The 16,424-nt window shown below is 39.9% G+C and overlaps 1 protein-coding gene across 4 annotated transcripts in view; it reads right to left on the bottom strand.

Moving 5' to 3' along the window:
- Positions 1 to 16,424, bottom strand: part of ZDHHC3 (zinc finger DHHC-type palmitoyltransferase 3) — a 33,297-nt gene that overhangs the window by 3,966 nt on the left and 12,907 nt on the right. For 2 of the 4 annotated variants that reach the window (XM_071735868.1, XM_071735869.1), the window contains 4 exons: positions 14,379 to 14,503; positions 11,386 to 11,482; positions 9,429 to 9,510; positions 7,643 to 7,773 (listed from right to left, as the gene is read on the bottom strand). In XM_071735868.1, the coding sequence (XP_071591969.1) occupies positions 7,643 to 7,773; positions 9,429 to 9,510; positions 11,386 to 11,482; positions 14,379 to 14,503 (435 nt within the window). Of the gene's footprint in view, positions 1 to 3,376; positions 5,036 to 7,642; positions 7,774 to 9,428; positions 9,511 to 11,385; positions 11,483 to 14,378; positions 14,504 to 16,424 lie in introns of those variants that run through there. The other 2 variants (XM_071735871.1, XM_071735872.1) reach the window with 2 other exon arrangements.

The following is a 16,424-nucleotide window of genomic DNA, read 5'->3' as shown; positions in this document are numbered from 1 at the left end:
ACTCTGTGCCAATCACAAGCAAAGATTTAGGAACACAATTTCCATTTAACAAGTTATCAAAGTCAAATCACAGTGCAAGCTGGACACTTGCTGGGACGTGAGGAAGCATGCATGGGCAGAAGAGCAGCTCTCAGAGAATGACCAGAGCCTTGTTCAGTCACTATTCTCATTCACCCTCCCTCTAAGAACATCACTTTTAGTAAAGCAAATACTTTGATATCATCTGAATAATAATTTGTTCAAATTTGGGCAGCAAGATATTTTGCTGTTAGTCTACTCCATGTAGAAATAAAGAACTAAGGATCTGAGGTTTTGTAAGGCTACGGCTATGTGAAATGAAGGGCAATTTTTAAATGAGCGTCTTCTGTATCACGTAGCAGAAGAGTCAGATCAACATCTGTGTATGATATGCTCATGGTGATATGCAAGTGATCTAATTCTGCAGATTTTCCCTTAAGACGCACAAAACATTCCAAGGGGGGAAACAAATACACACAACAGCTCAGCAGCACCACAGCTGCATTCACAGTAAGCCTTATAAATAACAGGACATTTTAACATAGTAGCAGCTTAAGTTTTCCAACAACACTGAATCAGGATGAGCAGGACTGGGAGAAAACACATCATAAATGGAAGAATTACGAGTGAAACTTTTGTGAGCTTCGTTTTTGCCACATTTCTCCTGCTGACTTAGGAGAAACCCAGCAGAAAATGTGCAGAAAGACATGATGCAATACCAGAACTTAAGTCCCCAGGGTTGCAATTCTGGGAAATATCCAAGCCCTGAAGCACAAATGTGCATCTTACAATTCTAGGCACAGGCACGTGTTCCTTCACCCTCCTCCCAAGCTTCAAAATATGCAGTTTCAACTATTCCTGGGAAAATCCCTTGCAACCTTTGAACAAGGAACTGGGTGCTGTCACGGCCAGTGCCCATCCTCACCTCCTTGCCAGGCAAGCCAGGACAGGGTCAGTGCTTGTTCATGGCAGAGGAGAGCTTTGGCAAAGGATTTAAGCCCTACCACATGCTTTTCCCCTGGGATATTCCAGACCCAGCACCCTGCTGCCATGCAACCAGGAGGCAGATGCTTTTGCAGCTTAAAGCAGAGGGCTTTGGTTCTCAGCTGCTCCTTAGCAAACTGCATAGGTTTCTCATGCATTAGCAACAAAACATTACTATGGCTGCATCATTTATTGCACGAGCATCTAGACAGAAGAAAATAAAGCAGCATGGGGCAGGAGGAGAAACAGAGACACCAAGCACCGAAACCATTTCCTGGCAGAACAAGATTTAACCTTGCCCTCAGCCAAGTGTATAATCCAGTTCAACCCATGCTGCCATCTAAATTGGAAATAAGGATCTTGAACATCTGTGGGCAGTAACCCCTCTCCTCCCTCCCCAAAAAGACATTTTTCCCCTGCTCTAAAGAGTATCTGGTAACCAAGGCAGTAAGCAAGGTCAGGCTGAGGTTGTCCTGCCTCCAGATTAGGGGGCAGTTAATCAGTGCAGGCAGGGACATTTTTTCTCCCAGCCCCATGTCAGGGTACATACTGAAAACGAGCAGAAGTTTTAAAAATTGTACCCAAGCCTACTTTTGGCTGCCTGCCCTACAGTCAGTCAGGCGTGAAGTTTTGCACCGAGAAAAAAATTACGGGGCCAGGAAGGAATGCACAACTGTTGAAGATGTTTCATTACTGTTTAATGAAACTTTATTTTTTTAATTTACCCCAAGTCTCAGTATTATTTTAAATATCAGAATTTTGTATTTCATTATGTATTTCAGATTAAACCATCAGCTGTTTCTCTTCCCTATCATGCAGCTAATTTCACTTGAAACAAACAAAAAAAACCCACAGAAAAAAACCCCAAAGCCCTTGGTAAGCATCATCTTTCACATTCCAAATTATGTTATTTTGAACAAATACCGAATGAAAATACATACACAGAGAAATACAAAACACTTGTCACTCCCTTTTCAGCAGGAGGGGACAGTAAGACAAGGAGGATGTGTTACCACTGTGATGCTGTAGGATATACCCCGTTTCTCCCACTATTGCCCTCAGTATCTGTTCGTGGGCAGTGCCAGGGGAGGATGCTGTGCTGCGTGGCCTGACCCAGAAGTGATCTGCAGAACAGCTCTTGGGTGTTGGAAGAAGTGCATTAACTTCTTTTTAACATATTTTTAAAATCCAAACAAAAAAAGCAAACAGAAGAGGAAAGTATTGTTAACAATTTCTCCATTACAAGGAAGACAGAGGAAGGAAGAAGAGCTGTTTTCAGAACAGAACTAGCACCTGAAATCACGTAGCCCTGCTCAAGAACATACTTGGCATCAGCAATCAGTAAGCCTGCCTTTCTCATACTAACAATGACTCACTTGTAGACTAATTGAAATTGCACCACCAAGTTGCACAGTGCATGTAAAACTGAGGACCCTCCGTTATTGACACACAGAGATTACCTAATGGACATTTCAGCAAGCTGTGATGATGCTTCACTTAAAACAAAACCAGTCTGATCAAAACCATCCATCCTATATAGTGATGTTTAACAATGTGCATTTGTCTGAAACAAGAAAAATTGAGTAATTACACATTTCTTCACAATTGTCAAACTGCCAGAACAACGTAAACAATCTTGCTCCAAAACACATTGTGAATAAGGGCAAATAAAACAAAACTGGAATGTGCACCAGTGGCATGTATAAACAAAGCAATTTTTAAAGCAATGAACTTTACAAAGAGATGCCTTCATTTGCTATTTGACTAAAGCCCCTTCTCCCAGTACATTTGATTTTGTATCAAGGTAGCTTTAGGGCTCTACCAGTTCATGTTACCCACTGCATGTCTCACTGCCTGAATCCATCCTAGCTAAAGATTGAGCCCTTAACTATTAGGTTGGGAGCATTCTCTGAAAAAACACCATTGCATGATAAAATCAGAGCTACATAGTTATTTACAATAGCTTTCCCACTATCAGCAGTATCAGTAATATAAAAACAAACCTAAACTTTCCCTGAACTCTTCTTTATTAAGGAAATGGGTATGCAAAAGACACATTTCCTTAACATGGCTCCCTCCGCACAGTCCTGCAGCAGGGCTCACAACACACTCCTGATGAACCCTGAAGGAGCAGGATTGCAAAAACAGCCCCTTTACACAGCAGAGCAGTTACTGACTGCCTCTTCTGACTATAATAAGACCACTGATTAAACAGATCAGTATTTTCATGAACAATTTTTTTTTTTTTTTTAAAGCTGAACACTCAGTTAACTTTATATGCTTCTGCCTGCTTGCCTACTGAAGTGAAATTTCAGAAAACCATTAAAGATTTTCCCCAGTGCTTAAAGTGAAGAAAGAAAATAAGATCAGCAGGCAAGTTTTTGGAAAAGTTTTATTGCATTTGTTTTCCATATGGAAGCATTGACAGATTGAAAATATGCAGCATTCACATTACTTCCAAAATCAGACATCCATGAAACTTCTTCTTCCCTGATTTACCTTCCCTTCCCCCATGGCTTTAAAGCAGTCTAAACAGGTCATTTTAAAAAAAAAAATAAAATACCATTGTATTTTAAACCAAGGAAAGAAAAGATTCCTTGGAAGTCATGGACATCGATTTGTATTTTTCCTTTGTTTGCAATCACTCAATGAACCCATTAGAGTTGTGATCCAAAAATATAACAAATTTCCTGCCTGAACACAAGATGTCAATTGCAGCTATGAATGGTTTAGGTCTACCTGTTTTTGGAATGCTTTCTGTCCCTCCCACTTTCATCACCACATAGTTCATAACAGTATGCATGCTCCCTACCATCAACATTTCCCAACTCAAAATACTTACACATATACGTGTGTGTTCACCCCCCCACACACACATGTATGTATACATACGAGAAAAGATTTACAAAGCTTTAAACCAGGGCAATGCTAAGAATACAGAACCAATCACCCCGGTACACCTACACATCCCATCAATATTAATCTTTATGTCAATCTGGGCATTCATGTCAGTTTCCCCCTTAACACTGTTGAGCAAAAAATCATTTACCAAGACAGACACGCACAAACATTGTGATTCTGCTACCCTAAACACTTGGAAATTTGACTGCTTTCTTTCCTGCAAGTGTAAGGCATTTAATAAACCAAAGAGTCCTCTAAATCTGCCACAGTCACCCTAAGAGGGCAACAATTTCCTGCGCACAAGGGAGGGAACAGACAAAATAATGCCAGAAAGATGGAATCAGTCCGGTGGCTGGAAGGAAAAAGGAGGGTGGGGCGGGAACTGGTGTTGGCAACATTTGTTTTAAGTACTTTAACTGTATACAATCACCAGGTCAACTGGCTCTCTTGCTGTGTTGCGTCCTTGTCTTGCACCTTTTGGTAAGTGAAGTGTCTGCTTTCCCGTTCAAGTTCACTTAGGAAGGAGCAATGTGCTCCTTCAGGAAGTCCCAAGGTGTCTGTGTAGGGCTGTTGGCACTCATATGTCTTCCACAGAACTCATCACAGTCAGGAGACAGCATGAGAATCTACTCAGAAGAGGTGGGTCACAACAGAGAAACAGGAGCCCCTTCACATTAGTTATGCCATACAGAAAGCAGAGAGAAATGAAGGCCAGTAAAGTTAACAAGATTAAAAAAATTAAAATTAAATTAAAAAAAAAAAAAAAAAAAAAAAAAAAAAGCAGCAGTTTCAGCCAGAGACATAGAATTATCTAAACTTGTGGAATACCGGGCTTTTTTTTCTCTGCAATTATCAGCCATTTAATAGACAAAAAAAGTTTCTTTTGCTTTTTGTTTTAAACATTCATGGAAAATTTGTAACAGTAGTGCTGTAATATGTTTCTATTTTAGTGGAAATGCTGGTCAAGAATTCCTCAGACCACATACTGGTACGGGTCTGCTTTTCCTTGGTCTGGTGTTGCGAATGGGCTAAGCCATGCTATAGAGAACGGATGGCCAAATACTGCTTTCATGTTCATCCATTTTGTTTTTTTAGCCCATCTTCTCTCTTCCTTTTTCAACTGTTCTATTCCCTGAAAACAGAAATATCACATTTTCAGTCAAACACTCAGATTTTTTTAGTTCTGGATTTGGAGAAAGGTCTGCTCTCATTTACCCCTTATCCAAAGGATGGAGTAAGAAAATAAAAATCCACCTATAACTGCCTTTTCTTCTCACTGTTTTATACTAAAAAAATAATACATTAAGGATAGAAAGTATTCCTTGGAAATAAAATTACTTTCATTTTGTTCAGGCCTAGATGTTTCATAATTCTGTTAACACTTGCCTATTGCCTCTGATGTCAATTAAAAAAAAAAACCACACCAAACAACATCAAAAAACATCAAAAACACCAAAAACCAAACAAAAATCATGTGCTTGAATGGCTGAAACCATTATGTGCTAACCAAATGGAAATTTTTTAGAGGAAAACAATATAAGCTTGCAGACAAAAAAACCCAACAAACCAACCACAAACCCAAAGAAAACCTCTGTAACACTCCCAGATTCACCAAGCAAGTTCAGGAAGTGCCCATGGTTCAGTGTAGCTGAATCTACCTGGTGCCTCTTCATGATTTCATTAGAATCACTGATTAAAACATGCATGGGCTGCCAGTAGGGAAAAGGGTTAAATAAGATACCGATTTGAGAGAAATCATTGGCATTGTTTAGTACAGGTTAGAGGCAGAACAAAAATAAGCCACTGAGCAAACAGCTGAAACATTCACTTATCATTAAAAAAAAAAAAAAATATAAAAATTCTCAGTATTGTGTCTAAAACTCACAAAATTAATTTGGTCTTTTAGGAAAGCCATGCCTGGCTGCCACAGAAGCAAAATGAACGAGCGCAGTCACCGGAGAGCATTATTCTTCCATGGGTAGCAGCAGGCAGCAGATCACTCAGTTCTTTAACTTCAGATCTTTTACAAGGTAAGCTTCTCCTGACCTACATGTCTCCTGTGCTACAGATTAATGCACTGTAATCCATCTGTGTGTCTCAAATTACTGATTCTGGAAGCTCTGCAGAAAACATCACGGGTCAAATGCAAGAGTTGTGCTGATCCCTGGCAAATGTCACCTCTGGAGGTACCAGCAAAATACTAGAAATCTGGCCCCTTTGGGCAGAAAGAAGCCATCCTGGTGGGACAGCACACACAAGATGAGGAATTTCATCTCCCAGTGACTGGAAGAGGAAGGTGAGAAAGGGCAAAACACAGCCCTATCTCTAGTATGTAAAGAACTTCACCTGGAAATACTCCTTTGCTCACCAGACACAGCTAGCTCAATGCTAGCAAACCAGCAATGAGATGTTCCACAGAGCAAAATCCTTACTGGTACATATTTAAAAAGAAAACGAAAACTTACAGCCCAACAGGGGGAGACCACATTTCTTTTGTTATTTTAGGTAGCAGTATTGTTCCTTAAAACATCTACGAGTCCCCAGAATTTGAGGGGAAGGGAAAATCAGGGGACTTATTTGGATGCCCAGCTGCAGGACGCAGCTTTTAAAAATTCTTGACCAGTTTCAAAGATTGAAAAGTTCAATTACAGATAAACTCAAGCTCGGCAGGATCTTGTTGTCCTGTTAGACCTTGTACTTCTTCCCATAGGTATGAAGTAAGTTTAAAGATGAACTGCTAAAGAAAAGCTAAAGCCCTCCTTTGAACATAGAAGAGCCCCAGCATAAACATCAGCCCCTCACAGAAGCCAAGCATTAAAAGTACAGCACAACAACTCAGGAGTGATGGGCTCTTACAGTCTACAATGCCAGCTGTAGCTTTACAATGACAGCAAAACCACCTATTCTAGCTTCAACTGGCCATGGGCAAACAAGTGATGGTGAATGAAAACTAGAGTAGGCAGGGAAGGAAGTTTTCACTCTTTTAAGACTACCACTTCTCTTCAACCACTCCAGAAAATTCATGTATCTGAGCATGCTTGGTGAAGGCCGGCAGTATTCCCAACTCCCCCAGGAGTTACCAGCTCCATCTTTATGAATAAAGGGAATATATGATGGGCTGCAACACTACTATCTGACATATACTATAACATCTTTAAATTGGGGATGATACAGTGGCTTTGCAGTAGACTGTACCCAACAGGTTCCTATGAGCCTAACTCCATTCCCCTTTCCCCTCTGGCAAGAGCTTTTTTTTTAACTGTTTAAAAAGCAGCTAAAACTGAAAATTCTCTATAATAAGAGAAATGTGTGTGCCTATCTGTCCCTCACATACTCATCTTGCCTTTACAGCACATAAAGCTGTAAATAGTGAGACCAGAGGACATACAGCTGAATTTCAGACACCACCAATTTAAAAGCACTTCATTAAAGGAAAAAGCTCTCAAATCCATGGGCACAGATACTGCCTACAGGGCATTCCCAGTTACCAATGCCAACCTTACCAGAGGTACCACCAACACAGCACCCCAGCTAATACTCAGGTGTGTGCTACTTCTCACAACCTTCAGAGGGGACAACTCAGCAGTGGGCTGGCTCAGTTTATTAAACTGGTCCTTCCTCCAAGGGGACACACACATGAACTCCCTGTGCAATGAAGTAAAACTCTGTAGCTCTTCATTGTTTATACAAAGGGTGGCAGCGATAGGGTAAGAAAGGAGAGAGTGTGCAAGACACCCACCGTTTCATCAGTGCAGATGGAGTGTACTTGGGTCCCAAACATAACTGAGGTGAAGATGAGAAACAGGAGAGCCTCAAAACACAAAAGGATGAGAAGAATCACTGTGGTTGGTGGAGAGAAGGAACTGCATTCTGTGGAGAGAGAACAACAGCATTGGAAGGGGAGAAATCACGTAATGGACCAGCTGCAAAACATCTCCTAAGCCATGAGTTTTCAATACTCAAGCTGTCAAAATAAATTATAAGATCATCATTTTGAAAAAGATTTCACTGGGAAGCTTTGACATACTTGAGCATAATCAAAACTGAAATGATCACTCCTGCAAGTTAAAAAAAAAAAAAGCAAAAAAGCCCTGCAATACTTCACGAATGCAACTTTCTTTTCTACTTCAGTATTTCCCCAGCACAGTGTCTAGGACTCAACTCCATTTCACCTGTAGCTTCTGTCTTAACCTTATTTCCACAGTGATAAAGTCCCATTAGAAATCTCAAGCTGATGGTGAAGACACAGGAATGAATATTTCTGTAGCACCAACATTAAAGCAGAGTAAGCTTCTGTTCATAACTGCTCTAAGTCATAACCTACAGAAGTGCAGATTAAGCCAAATTCCTCAAACTCTATATTGCAAATTTAGGCAACAGCTTACAAAAAAATCTGTGGTGGTAACTATAAAAGGAAAATGTTATAGGACAAAATCATAGTGTTGTAAATGTCAGAATACCTCCAAAATTTTTTTTTAAATCCAAGAATGAGTACCGCTGAACCCCTATTTTTCTCATGAGAAGCTAAGTTTTAACAGATACACCATAACCAGGGGCTAACACAATCAGCACAGATCCAAGGCAGCTCCAAAAAGAGATCCATCTTTCATAACTGCTCTGTTTTGCCACCTAAACCTGGGCCAGGTGGGAAAGTGCTTCCCCCCTAGATACAGGCTCTGAGAGGGTGGGCAAAGGGAGCTCTCTCTTCTGATGTATCCTTCCCCTAGGGACTCACCCACTGTAGCCACATCTAGACATGCTCAGTGACAGGGGCAGCTGTTTTACCAAGTTTCAAACTGCAGAATGACCTTGCCAAATTCAGTCCTGCAGTATTACAGATTTAAACAGGTCATTATACTGAATGACACAACTGAAATTCCAAGAAAAACAAAGCTAATGCTCTTCCATAAAAAATCCACAAGCAGCACATACATCTGCACACACATTCTTTGACAGCTTGCTGTTTAACCCAGTGTATTACCCAGAGGATTTCCTATATCCATTTGTATTATTAAAAACACAGCGAGCTTTGTAAAAATTTACTCACTGGCTACTTCAGAGTGAGGGATGGGTTTTTTAGTTTGTTTGTTAGAGTTTTTTTCTTTCTTGTGTGCAAAGGAATTGTTTGTTCTTGTGAGGGTGGATTTTTGGATCTGAGTTAGCATGTTTTCTTGGCAGTCTTGCAAGAATGATTCACAGTACCCTTTTAAAAAGAGCATACACATTCTTCTTATCTTGTGTTGGCATTCAGGAAGCTAGGGCTGTGCTCATGTCAACACGTACAAATACTATCTAGGTGTCATTACATCTCAGCTTCTCCCTAGGCAGTATCAGGTTTAAATTGAAACACGAATTTTCAGGACAGAGATCCCAGCAGGTCAGAAAGAACTATGAAGTTCCAGAATTTATAATTAAAATAAATAAATAAAGTATATTTATGCTCTGATGGCATTCTTCTGAAACCACATAAGGTCCTATTCATAGGATAATCTGACATTTTAATGAGATACTTTGTCAGTACTTACTTGTCCAGTCTTCTTCAAAGCAATACAAGAAGTGAAATCCCACCATGATTAGAGCATGCAGTGAAATCAGTGCTATATACATCTGAAAAATAAAGGATGTATATAGGTATCAAGTAAGTTTAAAGACGAACTGCTAAATCCTGCTAAGACTTTAAATAAGGCAAAGTTTTAAGACTTAAAAAAGCCAAAACCAAATCACAAACTAGCCCAAAACCCACCAATCTCTCCCCAACCCCTTTCAACAGGCATCCTGTAGTTGGCAAATGCCAAGACTATACAGAATCATTCTGGCCTTATCAACAGCCCTGGGTCCACAGGAGGGAGGCTTGAATTCAGAACCAGCTGGGCACAAAGCCCAGCCTTCTGCACCCCAACCCAGCCTTCCACACTGCTTACTGTCCTTATCTCCACTGACTACAGTGCAACCTTCAGAGAAAAGCAGCTCTCTGACACAGAGGTATCACGTTGTCACAGATTACATCCTCGCTCTTGAGAACACTACAGTTTCCAAGAGAAACAACAGCTTCTTTGTTTTAACCTCAAAAAGCACTTTATCTATTTTGCAGCATGAGTTTCAGAAAACTGGCATTTTTTAATATGTGTTTTTCCCTGAGGCAGACACTAGCATGGCAAGTTTCTCTGAAGCTTTAATGCTTAATCCTTTTTGATTTAAATTAGGTCTTACACTTTGTAGGAGAAGTCTTTAAACTATATGTAATGATACAAAAACACTGCAATATGCCACAACAGGGCTAAAAAGATGACTGTCCTGAACCTACAGACTCTGACAAAGGTGAGCAGATATTACAAGTGAAAGAAAAGTTGTTACCAGAACCCCCTGTGGAAAGGGCAAAAGGTGATAGGAAAGCATTTTGTTCCTCCTTGCAAATTGAGCATACTGCCATTCTTTCACCTCCTCAGTTCTCAAAAAGAATAACCAAAACCAAACCCAGCATCTGTTATTTTTTCCTCTCTCAACTATTAAGTGCTTATTACACCATGCTTGAAAGCAGATACCAAGTTTTAACAGCAACAGAAATCCTTCTGATAGGATTAAAATACCTAGCTCAGTCATTACGATGAAAAAATCCTTGCTCAAGGGAAAGAAAGGGAAATCCGTTTGTTCTGTAATCCACACCCTAACAAACAACACTACAGAACAGTAAGCCTTTCCATTTAACTTAACATCTCCCCCTTTTCACTTGGCATTATAAGAACATTCTTCCTCATGCCTACAGATGTCTCAAAAGATTTATTAATAGAACAGAGCATCACTGAAACTCAGTCTTGTAATGTTCATGATACTCCCAGAGGATATCTGAGTTCACTTTGATGAAAAGGATTTCAACCCTTCCATAAATACGTAGCATTCAAGTTTGCACTCCTGTTTTCTTACTCATGAGGCCACAGAAAAGTCAAACACTTCCTTGGTTTTCAAGTACAAAAATAAACCGCTTGCAAATAAAAGGTGGATAATTCTTGCTAAAGGGGATGCAGACTTTCCTCTCCTTGCTTAAGATGTGGCAATGGATCTTATTATTTCATCCCACACAGCTACTCATACAACTACAACATTAAGGAACCCTACATATGGCCTAGGATCTTTCCAGCCACAAAAAGGTGTAAAAGGATTGCCCACACCTCGAAGAGCTCAACCACAAAAAACTGCTCACTTTACGGAACAGCCCACTGAACAACAGTCAAGACAACAGTCAACACAAACCTCACAAAACCCTGGCAAATACTTCCCAAGATGCCTTTCCCTCCCCTCCCTTTGCCCTGTTGTTCCCTAATTAGCAAAACAAAGTCTGCAACAGTTCCCTGAAAAGTTCTTCTGAAACAAGAGGAAAAAAAAACAAACCAAAACACAAGAAAGCCAGACTTTGGAGCTGCTTCACAGAGAGCATTTCAGTGCTGCCTGCTGGACAGCCTCAAACACCACTTGCAAAATACTTACTGTAAACAGTACAAAGTACTTCTGGTTATTCTCTCCTACACAGTTATTGACCCACGGGCAGTGATGGTCCATTTTCCGAATACACCTCTTGCAAACACTGAAAGAATAGAAGTCTTTATTTATAGCAGATTAAATCCAGAAATACAAGACTTCATGGGGGCTTGGGGACACAGAAATCAAAGGAAAGAATCAGAGGTGAAATTTTAACCTAAATAAATTTACTGGTCACCACACTTATATTTGCGGTTAACTATGCCTGTTCAAAAGAACCACACAATACCAAATCAGCATTGTAAAAGATAATGCCAAGCAGGACATGTTAGCATAATATTCACATCAGTGGATCTGCCAAAATATGATCTGAACAATACATTCAGGGCAAGTGAAAAAAATCTGTGATTTAGTTTAATTTTAACCTGTTTGGTCTGTGAAAATGTCCACAGATTGAAAACAACTGAAACCAAGAAAGACACGAAAAGCAATACTGAATATAGATTTTTCAGAGTTAGTCATTAAAGACCAAGATTCATAGCAGGAACTTGCAAAAAAAGAAAATTAAATAGAGCTTGAGAAATTATTCTTGACATCAAGGTTTAAGCCACATACTGGAATAAAACAGCTGTGGCAGTCAGTCAGGAAGACAGTACCACAATGTACATTCAAGGTAAAATTAGATGTTAAAGCCCTTCGCAAAACCAGAGTAATAAAATCAAAATTCAAATTCTTGCCAGCTTACACATTGTGTCTTGAAGTCAAATAATTAAAACATTATTACTTTGAACATCATTCTCTTGATTAGTCAGTAACTGCTTCAACTCACATAATAAAGGAATTCTTTTTCCCTGCTGCTTTCTCATATGATAGGAGACGAAAGGCAGTCTCCTGATACCACATTGCACAAACAAGCACAGAAATCAAATATGAAAAAAACACAACCCCCAAAACAATCAAACAATAGAACCAAAAAGGAAACAGCCATTCCAAAACAATTCTGGCAGCACTGAAACAGAAAGGACTGAGGGCTCTGCTAACTTTATTTTTCCCCTCATTGCAAAAAGTATTTTGACCTTAATTCAAACAATAAACTTTAACACCCACACACTTGTGGGGAAATTCAAACAAAAACATGAACACGTTCTTATGAGCACATATGAATAAATATTAGAAAACCTCTCTGTCACAACAGCTTTGCACCCACTCTTTGAGGTAGGAGGGGGCAATCCTTGAACATACATGCCATGCCCAAAAACAAAGTGGTCACTATAGCCCTGATCCTAAATGCAAGGATTTAGAGGGAGACCCCAGCCTCTCAGCATGGTGTCAGGCAAAGAGCTGCTGCTCCTCAGGCAGGCTCAGGTACTCCCATCACCTGCCAGCCCCAGGGGCAGTGGAAAACAGTTGAAACCTCATTTTGCTAGAATAAGCACCTTGAAATGATTTTTCAGCTACATGGGGACTAAAATCAACTGGCAGAGTAAAAATGCTTTATCTGCCAGATAACTTCGTGCTTCATATGGCAAGTATTAACTACTAGGGTGTGTGTTTTGTTTTGTTTTGTTTTGTTTTAAAAAAAGGGAGTGGGAAGGCAGGACAGGTGGTGTAAAGCAGTAGGATGCCTCCCTGTGGTATAATTTACTTTGTACAGACATCCACACCTTCCCTTGGACTCTGGAACAGGTAAGGTACCCAAGCAACCTCTTTAGTTGCTCTTGGGTCTGAGTTCCCCAGAGGGACAACCTGAAGCAGCCAAGCCAAAGGTGATCTCTGTGCAGGAGGCAGTGAAGGCTGAGAGGAGAGGTTTTATTCCATACATCCACACCAAAGGCAGTTGGATGAGAGGCAGAATGTGAAACTAGATGGTGGAAAAAGAAGCTTGGAAACTAAGACTGAAAACTACAGGCAGGAGGGATTGCTGGGTACTCAGATCATCTCAACCACCCAGCTTCCAAATGCTGGCAGGAGTCCTTTGCTGGGCATGGAGGACTCACAAATAGCACATAAATTAAAAAGTGCTCTGGTCCCCCAGGCATACAGCTAGCAGTACCTCCTGCTGATGCATATGCACAACCTTGGTGTGTCTAATAAATACCCCTCTGCCACAAGAAGCTCTTTGACTGAAGATTCTCAACAGCATCAGTGCTCAGTGGAACTGTGTCTCAAATCTTAATGTCTGGAAGTTATCCTAAGCACAGAAATAAGGAGATGAGATTTTGAGTTTAGCCAAAAAGCCTTTTTCATTTACCTACACTGTGAGTCATCAGCAAGACACCATTTTAGATGCGAAGTTTCATTCATAATTGAAGAAGTGTCAGAGGGGCTTTTACAGTAACATTAATAAGTGATGGCCATGATCACATTGCTCCTGCTGAATACAAAACTCCTGATTTTTATTAGAATAAAGGAAAAAAAACAAACACCACAATAAAAAAGAAAAAGATTTGTAAACTAAAGGTCTGAAAATAAATACAAAAAATGCAAACAGTAGAACAAGTTTGTTCAGCAGTATGACATACTCACCTCCTCAGGAGACCTCTGGAAGAATTTGCAGTAAGAACAATACAAGCAAGCTCTCTTGGGTTTGTGAGTAAAAACAAAACCAGAGAGGACACTGAGCTTATATTCACTTTAGCGGATTTCTTTAATGATTTTCTATGCATTCAAGTATATAATGTCTTTTTTTAAGTCACATTTACATGAAAATTTATGGAATGTCAATTACAGGTCTGGAGTCAAGGCAGCAAGTCATGAACATTTTAAGTGTTTCTCACCGTGCAAGAAGTGGCCCTACCCTGCTATAGATGAAAACTTGTCAGAAAAGGCCTGAAATTCTTTTCAGAGAAGCTTGAACGTGTGGCACTATGGGCAACTGAATTTGGGTGCAAATCTCTCAATTTAACAACTCCAGTCTCAGACTCCAATAAAAGTTTAGATCAAGGCACACTGGATAACTTTTAAGGTCTAGATATTAGAGTAGTACTTGGAAAAGACTTTACCTGCAGTGATGTGCTCTGTCAGGTTTGATGCTACAACACTTTGGGCACTTGTAAACCACCTGTCCTGGCTTTAGCTGTAAACTCTCAATGAACTCCTTGGTGGCATTACCTTTGGGTACAGCACCCTGCAGGAAAAAAAAAAAAACCAAACACACACACAAAAAAATAAATTAAACTGTGGCTACTAAAAGTGCCAAGAACAATGGGATGACTTAATCCTATGGGAGGGGAGGAAAGGGAAAGAAATAAGAACTTCCCTAAGACCAACAGAGTTTCAGGAAGAGCAAGAAAATTCAGAAAAGAAATTAAAATGAGGTCCTAATATATGGAGCTACATACACATAATTTTGGTCATTTTTGGTTTTTGTTTTAAACAACAGTAAATCCTCACTTATGCAATTGGTCTTTGTAATCCTACTGTAATTTTAAAATATTTAAGAATTCTTATCCCTCTCTCCATATCTGTAAAAAAATTTATCATGCCAGTGTTTCATATCACACTGGAAAGCTCAATTGTTGTATTCCAGTAGAACCAGCTTATTCTGAAGTACTGTTTGTGTACACTAAAGGGTTGCTGGTAAGCACCTCATTTACTTGTAGCTATGTCTCCAATGTGTATTTTTTATTTTAATTGGGGTTTTAACATCCAAACTGTGAACACTAAGAATCCTCCCATCTGAATAAGACTAGATAAAACATACTTAGCTGTGCAATTTCCAATTTAAAATATGTGTCCTCAAACAGGTTCCTGAACTCAGGAGCCTGAGTTCAAGAGTTTCCAGCCTTTCTAGGGCCATAAATTTGCTCAACACTGCCCCCAAAACCCACCCCAAAAAAGGTAAGGAAATGTGACATATGATATCAGTGCTGGTACCCTGGCACAAAGGCACCTCTGTGGTTGTGAGGCTTTTGTACTTAAATAAAACAAGGAATGTAACATTTTAACACATTTTTGATGGAACAGTCTCTTTTGAACACACCCATACAACTTTCCAACAGCAATAAACAGGAATAATACACATCAACGAGAGAACTGCAAATTAAACCTGTACTATAAAGCTTTCTTGAACAGTCTTCGGGTTTTTCCACAAAAACCTCCCAACAGACCTGAACAACTTAAAAATTGTCAGGACAAATTTCCACAAAATTTGTGGAAACAACTCATGTTCCATCTCTTTAGCACACAGCAAAGCTCAAAACCTTAGGTATGTTTTCAGTGAGAAAACACAGGAAGCAGTTCCTGAAAAGCATGACCCATGCCATCAATTCTGAAGAATTTAGGTGTTCATTTACTTATAATAAGACTTCCACTTTATTCTGAACCATGTCCTGGGAGTTTCCTTCATACCTGACTCACACTGCCTGCCAGATGCTGCTGCATCCCCTTTGCTTTATCTTCCCTCCTCCATTTTGTTTAGCTGATTTCCCCATTAAAAAACATAACTAGATTCCACTGGCTCCCACCATCCACACATGTAAATCCCACCACACACTACACATTAATGCATCTTTTCCCAATTACTCTGCACAGAGATTGTATCTGATTCCCAACACAGCTTGCCCAGCCTGCTCCAGAATACAGCTTTTGTTTCAGAAGTTCCTGCTAACTCTGCAAAATAATTCCAGTGGCCTGGAGGTCCCTGGGCACTAAAGCCACACAGTATACAATAATTAAAAAGAACAAGAACCGCTAGGATATAAACTATATAACAAATTGTTGTAAGCCTCTAATTCCCAGGTCCAACGACCAGAAGTTTCAGAGCCCTGACTGCTGCTTACAGTTCTGCCCAGCAGCAGGAGCTGTGGCTTCTGGAAGAGCCAGAAACTAAGAAACAAAGATTACACTAAAGTTTTAATGGCACCTAACAAGGCTTAAAGTAGAAAATTACATTTGGAAGAAATAACTGCAGTAACAGAGGCACATTGCCATTCTGAAGAGCGACAAGAACAACCAGGAGAAAGGGCCCAAGAGGTGCCTAGGATTGCTTTTACTTCCACTGACTAATGTGGATGGGGTTTTAAACTGAATCCAATATCCAGAATTTA

This window comes from Heliangelus exortis, chromosome 2, assembly GCF_036169615.1.
Source record: "Heliangelus exortis chromosome 2, bHelExo1.hap1, whole genome shotgun sequence".
Classification (NCBI taxonomy): domain Eukaryota; kingdom Metazoa; phylum Chordata; class Aves; order Apodiformes; family Trochilidae; genus Heliangelus; species Heliangelus exortis.
Note: the sequence above shows the minus strand (reverse complement) of the source record. Positions and strands in the feature narration are given on the sequence as shown.